Consider the following 16,499-nt stretch of genomic DNA (forward strand, 5'->3'; position numbering starts at 1 on the left):
GATAAACGTACATAATGAAAAATGTGAACTCTACACATGCTTATATATCCTGTGTTAATATTAATGAATTTGCTCTCTACCTGGGTCACATACATTAGGATTTATACTTGAATGTCTTTGAAGCATTTTACCATAAAAAAAGACAGCTCTTTAATAAAAAATACTTTTTTGTTCTCCTAGGCAGATCCACTCTGAAGGATATATTGAATAAATATACAGAATATGACCTGAAATAATTACTAAATAAAATTGTGTGCTGAAGCAAGCAACTTATTCGATTTGCTGAAAAAGGTCTGTTTGTCGTGGATGTAGTTCTTTGTCACACAGGAGAGTAGCACGTGTACAGTTGATGCTAGATGCTAGGCTTACAGATGACGTGTCTTCATCCATGACACGTCATCTGGAATATACTGGGATATTTTTGGTTGAGCATAATGCCAAATAAAAGCAGCAAAATGCCGTTTCCTGTAGTTCCACCATCCAGCCAGTCCATCTGTATGACTGTTAATTCCTCCTTACAGACTTGGGTAGCTTCCTTTTTGATTGTTCAGCCTTGAAAGAGAAAAAATAAAACATGAATTATGATATAAAATGATTTTGATGTTCAAATGAACGTGATTTCAGGTTTCAGTGAGAGATGAGGACACTGACCAGTTTATGTTTTGGCTGAATTAATCCTCCTCGAGCTTACTGACGCTTGCGCTTGCAGTTTCCGGTTGCTCGAGTGCAAAAGCAAAATCTTCACCTTCACTCTCAATTTCGCACGTTGCGTCAGCTTTGAGGATTTCTTCTTGACTTTCCTCGTCCTCAGTCTTGGCAGCAGGAGCTGTTTCACCTCGAGGTGTCGCCGTCTTTTCCTCCTGGTCACTTTCTGCCTTTCGAGGTTCCTCTGCCCGTTCAACCGACGACTCTGTTTCCTTTTGAGAGTAAATTTCTTCCTCGGCATCCAGCCACACATCTTCATTTTCCTCCTTGGTTGGCTTCACGGGTTCCTTTGGTTTCGTTTCTTGGACAGCTTCAGACAGCACCGGCTGGCTCAGGAACACCTCTCTCTTCTCTGTTTGCCTCACAGGCTGTATTGTCTCTGTCGCCTGGACGTTGAGGGTCACTCTCTCTGTGGATTTGATTTCCTCCACTGGTTCTACTGTTTCTATGGCCTGCACGCCCATATCCAGCAGTATCGGTTGATTCATGACCACCATTTTTTCTGCTGTGGCTGAGTGCACTGTTTCTCTGATTTCTGTTGCCTGACCAGACGCCTCAGTCGGCTCTGTCTGTCTCTGGCTGTCGACACTTTGTGGGGGAATTATTTCCTTTTCAGGTTCAACTTGAGACACGTCCGTCTTCTTTACCAGTTCATCTTTTTCTTCTGCAGGCTGTGGAGGAACTGCTGCCTTTGCTTGCCCAAACTGTATGTTTATTTTGAATTCTAAGGAAATACTAGAGGGAGAATCCACACTTCCTACAGAGGAAATTATTCCGGCGTTTTGTGGGACTACTAATCCAGTGTTGCTGTGGGTTACAATCTGGCTCTGGGTCATCTGTGATATTTGTGCTTCCTCACTAATTTTCTTTCTGTCTAATTCCTCTGATGGTAATTTCACCTCTTCAGTTTTGAAATCTGCTTCAGAGGTTTCCAGTTGGGGTTTAGTTTCCTCCAAATCCTCCTTCGGATTACAGATTATGTCTGAACTTCCAGGAATAACGAATGTTTGTGTGAGATCCTCCACCTCTTGCTGTGCAGCAGCCGCGGCCTCTTCTGTCATGGCGACATTCAGCGATTCAGCTGCTGGTAATTTTTCCTTCACATGTTGAATGACTTCTCGGACAGTCACCTTTTCCTCGTTAATTAATTCTTCAGTCTGTGATGTGGCAGAGAGATGGTCCACTTCCTCAAATGTTTCCTGGCAAACATCTATAACTTCTTTGGTCTCTGTCACCCCGACCTGAAGCACTCGGTCAACAATCGTCTGGGCTGATTTCACATCGACGTCAACCACCTGCACCTGAATGCTGCTACTGTCCTCAATCTGTGCTGTTGGGACCTCTCTGCCTTCCTCTGCGCTCTCAGTCACTTCATCATCATCCTGCGGTGCCGCAGACATGACCGTCTCCTCAAACTCTTGCACACTTGTTTCCGTGTCTATCAAAGCTTTGTGATTTTCTGATGTCTTCGCCGTTGAAGCGTCCGGTATGGCAGCTGAGGCCTCTTTCAGATAGCATGTGACCACCTGGCTGACTAAGGCATCCTCAAACACAGCGTTCTTCACCTCGGCTGCTGGAAGTTCCCCTTCAATACTGACGTGAACTGTGCTTAGATGCACCTCATGCTCAGGTTCGTGTGTAACTTCAGCATTGTTTACACAAGTCGGCGGGGTCATTTCAGAAAAGACATTTTCTCTGACCTGAACATCAGCTGTTTCCCCGTTAACAGCTGCTAATGTTTGTAGCTCACCTACAGTTTCAGTGGCGTTGTCTTCCTGCACAGCCCGATCTTCTTGTGGCGTGATCTCTCTTGGCTTCTCCTCATTATGCTCTAAAGCCCGGCTCAGTTCTGCCTGTATTTCCTCTGTAACTGAGGCAGTGGCATTTATAGAGTCTGGTTCAGGATCACCTTCAGCTGATATTTGCTTCTCAGGTTTCTCAGCACGCCCCTCTTCACCACTTTCTGTCCCCATAGATTCCTTCACTTCAGCCTCTGCTTCAGTTTCAACATCATTTACACGAGACAGTGAAACTTCTGGCACATCTTCTTCTGGCTCTGCGTTGCTTTCAGGTTCCCGTGTTGGATCTAAAGTTTCCGCCTCTGGAATTGCCTCCGATATGTCTGTTTTTTCAGGTGGTTGGACACCGTCTTCTTCTGAGACTAAGTTTGTTACTTGTGCAGCTTCTGCTTCTATTTCTGGAGCATGTTCAGTTTCTAAAGCATCAACTGGCTTATCGTCATCAACGAGAGATTCAGTTTCCACTTTGAGTTCATCCGGAACAGTTTCTACCTCTGCTGTGGTCTCTGATATCTCGTCTTTGTCAAGCAATTGCACACCACCCTCCTCTGAAGCTGGTGTGGGTTCTTGCATAGTTTGTAAAACTTCTGCAACTTGATGATTGTCGGTATTTAGAGCGATTGTCTTCAGTTCTTTGTTTTCTGGCTCGGCACTAATTTCAGAGACATTCTCTGTTGCTTCTTTTGTTTCATCTGTCCCACTTTGTGTGGGAATATCCTTCGATGGTACTTCCCCTTCAGGCAGTTGAACACTTTCTTCTTTGGGTGTTCCTGTTTCTGTAGCAATCAGATGAGCACCGCCTTCCTCTGAATCTAACAGGGATGCCCGAACCGTTTCTAAAACGTCTGCCTCTTCAACGTGCTCAGCTTCAGTATCATCTGCTTGGGGTTCATCTTCCCTCTCTGCCTCAACATTATCTTCAGTGAGATGCCCTGTTTCCTCTTTGGATTCATGTGTTTCAGTTGCAGGACTGTCTTCGGATATTATTTCCCTTTCATGCAGTTGGACTCCTCCCCCCTCTGAATTTAACATGGCAGCTTCTTGTAACTCCTCCACAGGTAGTTTATCTTTATCCTCCACTTCAACTTGATCTGTGATGTTTTGTAAGACTTGATCTTCGTTTTGTGTCAGAGTTTGGACTTCCTGCTCTACACCTCCATCTTTACTTTCACCTTCCTGTGTAGCAGCTGATTCTGCTTTGTGAGAGTCCATTTCTAAAGGCTTTTCTTCTTGAGGGAGCTGGACCACAGAACCTTCATCTGCAACAATCTCTTCTTGATGGAGTCCGACCACAGAAACTTCGTCTGCAACAATCTCTTCTTCTTGATGGAGTCCAACCACAGAACCTTCATCTGCAACAATCTCTTCTTCTTGAGGGATTTGGACCACAGAACCTTCATCTGCAACAATCTCTTCTTCTTGAGGGATTTGGACCACAGAACCTTCCTCTGCAACAATCTCTTCTTCTTGAGGGATTTGGACCACAGAACCTTCCTCTGCAACAATCTCTTCTTCTTGAGGGAGCTGGACCACAGAACCTTCCTCTGCAACAATCTCTTCTTGACAGATTCGGACCACAGAACCTTCGTCTGCAACAATCTCTTCTTCTTGAGGGATTTGGACCACAGAACCTTCCTCTGCAACAATCTCTTCTTCTTGAGGGAGCTGGACCACAGAACCTTCCTCTGCAACAATCTCTTCTTCTTGAGGGAGCTGGACCACAGAACCTTCCTCTGCAACAATCTCTTCTTGACAGATTTGGACCACAGAACCTTTGTCTGCAACAATCTCTTCTTGATGGAGTCCGACCACAGAACCTTCGTCTGCAACAATCTCTTCTTCTTGAGGGATTTGGACCACAGAACCTTCCTCTGCAACAATCTCTTCTTGACAGATTTGGACCACAGAACCTTTGTCTGCAACAATCTCTTCTTGATGGAGTCCGACTACAGAACCTTCGTCTGCAACAATCTCTTCATCTTCAGGTAAAGCTTCTAAAAACACAGCTTCAGTCGTCTGGCTGTCATCCGTGCTGTCTAATTCTTTTATACTTTCTTCTGGATGTGAAACACTGACCTCATGAACTTCATCTACACCAATTTCAGCAGTGTCCAATCTCACAGAAGGAACTTCAGGTACACTTTCTTTGGAAACACTTTGGTTGACTTCAGATACACTCTCTCTTTGGGGTTTTACTGCATGTTTATTCGCTGCGTCCAGCTCTTCAACATTCAGGCCAATGTTAATGGCAGTTGCATCAGAGCTCCTGTGTATTTCCAGAATTGCTGGCTCCTCTTTTAGAAACATTTCGAGCACTTGATGTGAGACGGATCCAACTATTCTTTCGGGGTTAATCTCATCTGAGCACAGCAGGCCTTCCTTTGGGCTCGTGGAGATGGTTTCAACCACCTGATGCAGGAGCGTCTCTGTCTGTTTGACATCCTGTTCTTCTGGGACTGGGGTTGTGTTGCCAGATGTTTTTGAAGACTCTGATAGCTGAGAAACTGCAGAGATCATCTCAGTTTCGTCTGTCAGGGTAACGTCCACAGGCTCTGGAGCAGTTATGGCCTCAGACGTGATTTCTATCAGATCCTCTGCGAGTGTGTCGTCTCGTGCTGTCTCTTCGGCGGCTGAAGCCGGAGTGGCCATGGTCTCTGTAATTATGCCCTCCTCTGGAATATCACTGAGCTGTTGATGTTTACTGATTATTTCTGTAAGGTCTTCTGCTTCTTCATTTGAAGTAGGAGTGGTAGATCCCTCATTTTCTAAAACATCCTGCTCGTCTTGGGCTTTCTTTATCTCAGTTGGCAGGTTGTCAAAAGGCACGAGAGGTTCGGCCGTATGATCCTGGAGGTCGTGCTGCAGTTCATACTCTGCTTCCTTCGGGACGTGGCTTTCTACCGCAGCCTGCGTTTGTATGTGAACTCCGGTTTCAACTGCATCAAACTCAGACAGCGGGACCACAGCGGGTGTCTCTGAATCTTCATCGGCTGAAGCTACATCCTTATCAGCCTCATCTGAAGATGTTTGGTCCTGCTTTTCAGAGGACTTGCTCTTTTTTCTCCCTGGGAGAAGTTTCTTTATTGAGAACGAGGAATCATCCCGAGGAACCTCACTGTCAGACTGTGCAGTATCTCTGTTTTCCTCCTCGTCCTTGAGCTTCCTTTTTGGGGTGACCAGTTTTTTAAAGGATTTCCACGTAGATCCTCCGTCAGCCTCTGAAGGACTTCCTGATTTTTTGTGGGAACTTTCATCGACCTCGTTGGAACTTTCTGGTGGCGACTGATGCTTCTTGTTGTCATTTTCAGCTGGAGGCGTTTCATCCTCAGAGTCTGATGTCTTCCTACTTCGACTCCTTCTCCTCCCAGATCCGCACAGAACGGCGTCCCACGACACAGAAGAGTCTTTTCGTTTTTTGCCTTCTTCTGTGCTGTAACTGGATATTTGCTCCCTGTCACTTGGTTTCGTTTGCTCCTCTGAGCCTGGGATTTGTGTCTCAGCGGACGTCTTCGGGTGCTTTTTTGGAGTCACAAGCTTTCTGAAAGAAGCCCACGCTCCCTCCTCTCCTGCTGCAGGGCTCTCCTCCTTCTGATGCTCGGTTGGCTCCTTAAATGACAGGAGCTGATCTGAAAACTGATCTCCAAAGTCTGACAGCCTACTGTCACTTGATCTCCTGCCTTTCTGCTTTTTGGAGAGTTTCTTTAAATTAGACCCCGACAGGAGCCTTTTCAGAGGGCTGGCTTGAACTTTCTCTTGATAACTGAGAATTTCAGGCTCGTTGACGGTGATGCTTACTGCATCGTCTGTCGCCTGAGCTGATGCTGCAGGAAGAATCTCCTCTTTAAGTTTGTTGTCCTTCTGTCCCGTCTCATCTGGATCTGCCTCAACACCCAAACTGATCTCCTCCTTTTCTTGTTGTGCATTTACACATCCCTCTGCTTCTTCCACTGTGTGCTTTCGCTCTATCTCCATCAGCTCTTTCTCACTTATCTCGTCTTCCGTGAGCTTCTTTTTCTTCTGCAGTCCAGAGAAGATTCCAGTTGTGAAAAACCTTTTAATTGGAGACACAACAACCTCTGATTCGGATGTTGGCTGTTGGTCTTCATCGAGTGCGGCATCCTGTTGCACCTTTTCATCGTCATGTGCAGGTGAAGCATCTACGATATCAGATTCAGCCACCTCTTTGGCGTCTGTTGTTTTCTCCTCTGCATTTTGTAGAACGTCTTCCGATGTTGCATCCGTCAGGGTGGGACATGTTGTGGAATCGTTGTCATAAGTCTCCGGCGCTGTTTTCAGGTCCGTATGCTCTTCACTTTTGGTTTCTTCTGTGGCGACTTCCACAAATTCTTCCTGGTTCATCTCATCTGCTGCCATTTCAGCGTTTTCAGCCGTGCCCTTTTTCACTGTCAGCTTCAGACCAATGTTCCTGAAAAACCTCCTAAAACCTTCATTGATATCATTCTGTTTCACATCCATTTCAGTCATTTCCAGAGGGACGTCTTCATGAGCATCGGCTTCATTTGCTGCTTCCTTTCCATTCATTTCAACATTTTCCACTTCCCCTTTAAGTGACGTTGCTGTTTTTGAAATGTCTTCGTCTGGAGAAAGGATAGCTAAACCATAAAAAAAGATAGTAAATATCTTATCAATTAGAAACACAAGAACTAAAAAAGAGTGACAGCACAGGTGAAACTGTATCTATCTACTCTATGCACGTTAAAATGATGCTGACAGAAATATACTCACCCTCTGCAGCCATCTCATCCTCGCAGTGAGCGTTTACTTGTGCTGTGGCGCTGTCTGCTTTTCCATTGATCTCAGAGATTTGCTTGTTATTTTTGAATGGCTGAAACGAAACGCAAAACAGAACCATAAAATCTGCCTGCACTTGTGGCAAAGCTTAGATTACAGGAAAGCTCAAAGAGTAGAAGTCTTTCAGCAGTCGGCTTCGGACGTTTATGAGTAAGAAGCAGCTGTCAGAAGAGCACCAGGCGTCAATCACAGGAAAAGTACAGTAGGGAGCAGAGAAGGAGCAAAGAATTTCAATCCCTGTCTCGTTTTGGAAACAACAGGCTTGTGTTGCTGTTGGTTCTGAGTTGTCCTCATTATCACAAATCCGTGAGCCACATTAGTGGAGAAAGACTGAGCAGCTCGTGTGGAGTGGATCACTAAATGCAGAGCTGTTGGTGCCATAATGCACCTCCTAATGCACACTACTGACAACAGTATTAACCGTTAATGTCCAGACATTTTGGAGTTCATTATATCTCTAAAGCACCGTTGAGCTCTCAGTATTGCTGGAGGAATAAGTTTTAGGTCTTAATCTGATTTGCAAAGTCTGTCTCGTTCTTTCTTAACGGGAATCGTTGATTATCTGGGTGAACCCAGAGACAGCATCTGTTAAATAATGAGAGAAAGCTGTCTAAACTGAAACGTTGCTATATCTGTAAAGACCATTATGAAATTATGGTTGGCTCTGTGAGCTGTTGTCAGAGTTTTACATGCACGTCTCCTAAATGAAGAGCCGTGGACACAGATGTCTTCGTTTTTCAGCCATCTGAACACAAATCTTTAGAAATAGCACAACCAAACATTTGTACACTTGAGGTAGCTTTGTGAATAAAATGACCAAAAAGTATGACACAGCAGATTGTTCCTAAGATGTCTTGACATCTTATTGGCAAAATAAAGTTCAAATTTACTTTACAGATACAGTATACCATTCGATCTATTGTTTAAAAAGATTATGACACCACATTAAATGAAGTGTAAAAAAACTAAACTAAACTGTGGCTTCATTAAACATTAAAATGTTTCTTAACAATAATTTTGCGCCATTTGAGCTCGCACAAGAAACATAATATCACGACTGCAGCTGCGAAGACACGAGCAGCTATTTTCATTGTCACAGTTCAGGAGTGTCTAATTGACTTCCTGCTCAGTATGATCCATGATCATGTTGTACACTAATAATCAATGTGGCCATCTGCTGAGTGCAGCAGAGGAAACTCCATCCCTCCCCTGAGCCGTCCTTAAAGGTCGTTCTTCCCCCCACAGCACGGGGTGAGACCACGGCTCATTTAGTGCAACGAATTTCCAACAACTTTGATCCTCCTCAGAAAAGGTTGATAGCTTCATCTGACACCTGAACTGATGACAGAAGCTGATAAATGAACCTTTGTTGTTACAGAAAGGCCAAAAAAAAAAAAAAAAAAAAAAGGAACATGTTGGTGATTTCTTTTTAAATAAAAGAGTCCCAGAAGAGATGGATGTGCTGGATGCACAGGACTTTTTCTGTATCTTGAGGTTAATGGATGTGCTGGCAGCAGCACTGCACTGCTGTGAGTAACACAACAACAACAACAACAACAACAACAACAGAGTCCAGCCTCAGCATTTCTGTCTGCTTTAAGTCATCCACATGCAGACAGCAGGAGGAATCCTGATCATAAAGTTTGGAGTGATTCAGGCCAATCCCTCAGGAAATAAGGATCTACCTTGTCTTCAGTGTCCTCCGCTTTTCCGCTCTCCTCCCGCTGCGCAGACTGAGCGTCTCCCATCGCGTCTGTCCGGAACGAGCCTCCGCCGGAGAAGCGATGTGAGTGTCCCCCCTCCAAAACAAGGAAAAACCGGAATGAATAAATCAGATTGAAAGAAGAAGAAGGAGAAGAACGACGGAGTAAAGGAGCAGAGACACCGATCGGCTCAGTGATGCTGCAGCCTGGGTGTCACATGGAGCTTATGAGCCGAGCCCGGCCCGGCCCGGCCCGGCCCGGCCCGCCTCCCTCTGCATCAGAATGAGGAGGCAGGGCATGAAAAAAGAAACTGCAGTGATGTCAGCAACAGAACAGCTCCACTGTCCCATAACGGTGTGAGCAGTTATTATTATTATTATTATTATTATTATTATTATTATTATTGTTGTTATTATTGTGTCTGACATGTAGCTCTGCTGTGGAGAAAAAAATACATCCAGAACTTTTTTTTTTTTTTTTTAAGATATTGGTCCAAAAACAAACTGCAGTAGGAAGAGAGAGGAGATTTAATTTCTCCTGTCTTTCTGTATTAATCCAAACCAGCTCCAGATTACTGAGTGAAGTTGGAAGCAGGCAGGATAATTCAAACAGGCTGCCTCTAACATGTTGAAGTATAAGGTGACCTTTCCATAAGGATAAATACTTGTCTTCCCTCATCAGCTGCTCTGTGTTGATCCTGTTGTTGACCATTTCTTCACAGATGTGTTTTTCAAAACTTTTATCGCTGAATCTAATGTGCAAAAGTCAAACAGCTGACATGTGACATCAGGGTTGTTCACGACACACAGGAAGTGTAACTTGATCTTGACGTTGGTGAACCTGATAAATTAGTAAGAAATGTCAGCTCCTCACAGCTGCTGATGCTGCTGATAGACCTTCACCCTCAACAGGAAAGGTCACCTCAGCCGGACAGGGCGCATTTTACTGATTCAGCCCTGATCTGCAAATTTATCACCACATTACAGAAGCAGAAAAGGAGTTTGTCTTTTTTTACATGTGAGCACTCTAAACTGGGCTACAAAATGTATAAAGAATATGTTTATTTCTTTAATATATATATATATATCAAATCAAATCAAATCAGATTTATTTATATAGCACCAAATCATAATAAAGTCAGTAACTATCTAAACACTTAAGGCTGCACTGAGCCACTAAAAACTTTTGATAACTACTTTTTACTTATAAATGCATTTAAAGGGATAAATCAAACCCTTAATACATTTGTGGGCTACACTTTGCACTGTAAAGTTGGCGCTTTTCTTTGCATAAAACAAAACGAACAGTATATTGTTACTCACTTGTACATGTGACATGCGGTAATAATTTAGTTCATAAAGAAGAAAACTTTATGATTTACATTTTTCCAAGTCATGCACACAGCCGGACAGAGAAGTTGCGGAAAAAACTGATTTGATTTCAGAAAGCATCAGAACACGTGATGCACATCAGGAGGTCTCATCTCATGCATGATCTGCCTGCAAGTCATACTGAAATAATTAACATGCTGGCATGTTCCTCTGTCATCTCATTGGATTTACAGCTGTTTTATGTATGTTTGCTGTCTCAATGACACAAAAACACAGGAATGTTCAAGATCAAAAGATTTCCTAGAAAAGGGAAATATTTAACCTCTCAAATGTAACTGAAGAGCAAAACAGACTTCACATAACTTGTAAGTTGAAGAGAGACGTGTGAGCCGACTCATTAGCAGACCTGGACAGATAAATTAGTAAATAATCTGACAGATTGTCTGATGAAACACAAAGCAACTCGACCGCTTGGTGTGCAAATTCTGTCGGGGGTTGTGGTTAAAGAGCTGAACTTTTACAGCCTGTTTTGGATGTTGCCTTTTAAAAGCACTGACTGAGTTATGTTTGTGTATTTTAATGAAGTGCTACTCCAAAAATCCAAAGTTTTCAACCGGCCTGGATGTGACGACTGTTTTATTGTTTTTTTTCTCCTTTCATTTTTCACCCATTCCTTTGATATTCACGTATTATCTCATGGCGTCATTACAATTCTGCTGTCTTCAATCCTTTATCCACGCTTTTATTTCTTGTGTTTTTCTGCCAGTAACACAAAAAGCCCCGTAAACAAACGCCAAGCTCTGATGGCCACAAACCTGCCATCAGTATTAACCTTCGTTTTCATCGTACTATTTTTACTCCAGTGTGCCTGTGAACACAAGTGTTGTCAAACTGTCTTCCAACTGAGTTTTGGTTCCTGATCAGACACAAGGAAATGTAATAACCCAGAGGCCCCTGATGTCACAGGGCTGACACACCCTCTAAGCCACCATTACTTCATTTAGTTCGTGATGTTATAGCTGTCAGCACCCAGTCGCCTAATTCAGTCCTGTCATTTTGTGTAAAAGACGAAGAATCTCACCAATCAAATCAGTTTCCCATCCACTGAGCTGAATGATTTATTAAGACTTTATATCTTGAAGAGCTGAGGTGATGTGCCGAGGCTCCCTCAAACATAACCGATGTGTCACAGCGGAACAAAGGAGGATCTTGGGATCCAAGCAGAGGAACATGTCCTAACCCATGACAGGCATTCATGTTAATCTGATCAGATGCTCGGAGACACTGGTGCTGTTATGCCAACGTTGGTCGGAGGCTGATAAGTTAATTAATTAAAGTCACAACTTTGGATAGTTGAAAACAGCTGATGTTTTCTCCGCCGAGCACAGCACCCTAACCAAAGAGGCCTGATGCTGTGTAGCTGTGTAATGAAATGAAAGGCAGCTTCTCAGTGGGTCTCTCTGTATGTGTGTGCATCTGCCCCCCCCACCCGGGCATTTTAGGGCATCAATAATGAGTTTGAAATTGAAACCCAATGGATGTGTCTCTGTGAAATTTCTTAGTCCGCATATTAAGCTGAGTGCAAACAACAAAGTTCAGCGGTGGGTTTCATGTTATAGTTTTCACTTTTGTGGTAGACCTCACAAATTAGTTTCAGCCAGTAACAATAATAATAATGAAAAAAAGTTATATATGTTTTTTAAAGTAATACCATGAAGTAGATACTAACCTCAAAAAGCAACATAAGTTTTAAATACTCCAGCAGAATTCTGAAATGTTTAGACACTCTTAAAAAAGTACTCCAAAGTATTTCCAAAATTGTTTCCTGATTCTCAGTTAGATTTTTTTGGCGACACACATACTTGATGACATTTATTTCCAAAAAGAATCTGTAACAACAATTTCATATGGTGGCATTTTGGGGGACTGTGCCACTTTAAAGTTTCCATGTGCAGAAAATGGACCTTTGTCCTGGAGTTCAGGAGATTTACAGACTTTAATTACGGATACATTCTTGGCACATTGGTGATGAACTGTTTCCCAGGAGGTCCATTCTGAGGAGCAGACATGAGGCCAACTTAGATTTAACCCGGTCATGTGTTCAGTTGCTGACTGCTCTACATCTGCAGTGTACTGATACAAAAACATGCTGCCTAAATCAGATCCAGGGAACTTAAGACAAATAATTGGAAATAAACTACAACTTTCAACTTGCTCTCACAAAAATCCCCATTTGAATTTTTTTGCTATAAAAAAATAAATATAATATGTAATATTTAATATATATGATTATACAAATAAAATGACTATGTCATCATTTCAAAAATCATAATAATAACAAAATCTTTTCCTCTATTTTTGAAAAGGGGGCTTCCCCCTGCTCTACTCGTCAGCCTTTTATAAATACAGCTGGATCTAATATAAGTTGAATTTTAGTCATGAATAAATCTGTTACTCAGCATTTTAATGTCAACTGGATTGAATAGAGCTTCACTGGTGAAGGTGCTGTTGTAACACTGACACCTGCTGGGCCAAACAAACACACACAGACACACAGCGATGACAAATGTGTTCAGCGGAAACAATACAACCATCTTTAAAAAGAGTTTAAGTTCGGAGAAATAAAAGCAGCTTCTGATTTTAGAAATGACACTTTTTGATGCCATTTTCGGTTAAAGATGAATCCATTTCTTACAATATGTCGATATTGAGGTGGATTTTTTTGACTTTACTTTAAACTCCGGTGTTTTTTTGAGCTCTGACTGGATTTAACATGTCGAGTCTGAAGCTAAAACTGTATTAATATGTTCACATGTCAGTTCTCAACCGAGTGAATGAAACCAGAGACGAAACAATGAAACTGTGGCCTTGTGGTTTAATGGCTGTATCTATTCACGCGTCTCTTCTTCACGAATCAGGTTGCTGGTGTGTGTTCCTACAGACAAACTTCACTAAAAATCCCCCTTTGTGAAGAGAAGTCGGTGTGACTCAAACTCATGGAGTCTTATGGAAATTACGAATCACATCCGATTCACTGCTGGATGTGGAAATGACTGTGTCACACAGCTTCCCACACATCACCTCAACCCTTCTGCCACCCTCTTACAACTACACTTGAGCTTCTTTGTCTTCTTCTTCTTCTTCTTTTGGCGGCATGACTTGCTGCCACTTGACAATTGGTGGTTTCCCTGTGCGAGAGTGAGCCTTTGGTCAGACGGCGCTTCATCAAACTGAGAGGAAAAAAAGCGCACTTACTTCTGCAAAACCTCGTTTTATCACACTGAAAACTTCGGCCCCTCCTTCCTATTGGAAGATAACCCATCTAAAATACTTCCTCTTTATTTCTGAAATGCCTTCGTCGTCCAGTGTCAGTGTGAAGGCTTCTGCCTTTGACGTTATCTGACACATTTTCTTCTTTTCTCTTCCAAGGCCTGAGCTCGACATCAGAGCTTTTTCACTGCACCCTGCGTGGCCTTAATACTTAATATGGTTACACATGAAACACAACGTAGAAACCTGTAAATACACATCAGAAAAACAAAAAAAGCCTGTGTGACATCTGACCTGAGATCAGTCACTATCTCTACGGTGGATCCTTGGAAAGCCTGGCGTCCCCTTCCTGTACGTCATCCGCTGTGCCTCCATGTGACACTAAAAGGAATGCAGAAAGTTTTGTTTCCATCTGTTTCCTCTTAAACAGGTGCATCGATGATGATGGTTCACATTTTTCAAAAAGCTGTCACCCTTTTTTCAGCCACTGCTTTGAAGGGCCTTGATCTGTTGGATTTGTATGCGACCCGCTTGTGAAGAGCCCACCAGTAGCAAGTAAGGTATCATTCTAGCTTTACGTTCCTTCGTCTGACCTGAGCTTCTTTGTTAGGGGACAAATGTAAACATCTGTTCTGTGATGAGTTGAGAAAGTTGGACGGCCGAGGCCTCTTTACAGAAACTGTTAAAACAATAAAAACAACAACAACAAAAAAAAAAACATTGGTTGCATTTTTAATTGCGTAAACGTTAACTGATGCAAAGCAGACTTCCTTCCCTGCTGGTTGCCGACAGTTTCTGTCAGGCTGGACAGAATTTATTGCGTCTTTCTGTTTTTGTTCAGTCCTACTGAGGTTCAGTCTGCTGTATAAACCCTGAATTAAAACCAGCTGAGAGACTTTTAAACTGCACTTTCTGCTTGAGAACGCGTTTGACAAGTTGCGACTGAATGGCCTGGCAGATCAAGTATGCTCGTCTAAGATAACACGATACAGAAGCTCAGTTCATGTTCAGGACAAACAGCTGTAAATGTCTCAGCTCCTCGCCCGCTTGCCGGAGCTCAGGCCTCTTCAACGGGAGACATTTTACACCAGAACATGTACATGTAGTCTTTAATGTCTGTCATTTAGACTTTCTGTCTTCCGTGTTTATACAGATGCAGAAAGAACAAATCAATCACGGTGTTTTCAGTTTGAATCATCAGTTTCTGGATTCATCACAGGCGCAAACTCTGCCTGACACTTCGCAGCACGAGTCAGTCTTATCGTTTGGAATCAATCAGTTCATCACTTAGACGTGTGGCTAGTTGCTACATCTGGAAAGAAAGAAGCCTTCATCTGTTTTACTGTTTACTGGGCTGTCTGGTTCACTCGGCCCTCGAACCGTCCGACCGTCGAAGCTGATTGGTTTTATAACAAATGTTTCTAATGTATTTGAAGTTCTGTAATTCACATGACACCAGACAAGATTTAACATCCAGTGAAATAAACCAAAATCTTTGTCCTCTGTCCTTCAGACATGAGAGACAGACTAAGTGACCTCCATCAGGAGCAGACTGACTCAGAGGACTTCAGCACGGTGGAGCTGGATGACCTGTCGGGCCATGCAGCAGCTTCACAGGCCGACCAGGACCTGGATGGGGTCCTACAGGAAGCCCAGAAGATACGTCTGGAGATCCAGGAGATCCAGAACAACATCAGTGAGCTGAGAGAGGTGAACTACCACACCTTAAACAAAACCACATACTCCTCTCCAATGAAGCGGGACTCCAATGCGATCGGGGCGGATGTTAAATTCAGGGCAGAGGGTGTGCTGCACAGGCTGCATGGCATGAACTCCCTGAGGGCAGAACTGGAGGCCCAGCGTGGCAGCTCCGACCCCACAGCTCGTATAGCTCGTACACAGTACCAGTGTCTGAGCAGCGCTCTGCAGGAGGTGATGTTCAGCTACAACGACACAGAGATGAACCACAGGGACGCTTGTAAACGTCAGATCCAGAGGCAGATGGAGGTGGTGGGCAGGGAGGTCAGCGAACAGGAGCTGGAGGAGATGATGGAGGCCGACGAGGTGATTGTGTTCAGCGTCCAGCTGGAGGGCAAGACGGCCCGTTCTGCTTTCCTCCAGATCGAGAGCCGGCAAAAGGAGCTGCTGGAGCTGGAGAAGAGGATCGAAGGGATCCAGGAGCTGTTCCTGGACGTGGCGCTGCTCGTAGAGGAGCAGGGGGTCGCCATCGAAAACATCGAGAAAAACGTCCATAACACTGATGTAGCCATTCAAGAAGCAACAGGGAAGCTGGAGAGAGCCACCACAGCCGATAAGAACAACCCTTTCAAGAAGCTGTTCTGTGGCTGCTTCCCGTGTTATTACAATTAAATCTGAAGACGCTGGACCTGGGTCAGGTCCAGCAGTCCACGTGGTCAAAGCTGCAGGACGTTCTCTGGAGCCTTCGATGAATGTAAATCATTGTGAGACTGTAACTGAATTTCTCAGCGAATGAATCAGTTTGAACACTGATGATGACGACGAGGTATTTATTGGACAAAAGGAGAACAAATATACACCAGATAAATACATGCTCAGAGTAGAAATGCTGCCCAATGATGAAGATCAGTCCATGTAGGACTGAAGGTCCGTGGTGGACCTTCAGAACAGAGTGTGAGTAAATGTGCTTCGCTTGGATTTGACTGCTTTACAGTATTTTAGCAGCTGTACCTCAGTACAGGTAAAATGCCGGATCAACTTAAAGTACAGTTTCCTCTGAATCAAACTGCAGTTCTACTACTGAGGAGGACTTTCTTTACAATGCTGGATTTGTATTTATTTTAAATAAATGATCCTAAATAAAGTTTATCTTTGTCCCAGACTTTATAATCAGATAACAT

The 16,499-nt window shown here is 43.5% G+C and overlaps 2 protein-coding genes across 2 annotated transcripts; one reads left to right on the forward strand and one right to left on the reverse strand.

The window, feature by feature from the left end:
* Positions 1-671: 671 nt before the first annotated feature.
* On the reverse strand, positions 672-9,064 carry akap12a (A kinase (PRKA) anchor protein 12a). Its single transcript, XM_029494347.1, has 3 exons — positions 9,002-9,064; positions 7,251-7,350; positions 672-7,102 (listed from the first exon to the last, which is right to left on the reverse strand). The coding sequence occupies exons 1-3, from the start codon at positions 9,062-9,064 to the stop codon at positions 672-674; spliced, it is 6,594 nt and encodes a 2,197-aa protein (XP_029350207.1).
* A 4,977-nt stretch (positions 9,065-14,041) lies between these two features.
* Positions 14,042-16,485, forward strand: LOC115035404 (syntaxin-11-like). The gene is made up of 2 exons (XM_029493184.1): positions 14,042-14,175; positions 15,134-16,485. Exon 2 carries the CDS (start codon positions 15,136-15,138, stop codon positions 15,988-15,990), a length of 855 nt encoding a protein of 284 aa, XP_029349044.1. The 5' UTR covers positions 14,042-14,175; positions 15,134-15,135; the 3' UTR covers positions 15,991-16,485.
* The last annotated feature ends 14 nt before the right edge of the window (positions 16,486-16,499 follow it).

Source organism: Echeneis naucrates, chromosome 22 (assembly GCF_900963305.1).
Source record: "Echeneis naucrates chromosome 22, fEcheNa1.1, whole genome shotgun sequence".
In the NCBI taxonomy this organism is placed as follows: Eukaryota; Metazoa; Chordata; class Actinopteri; order Carangiformes; family Echeneidae; genus Echeneis; species Echeneis naucrates.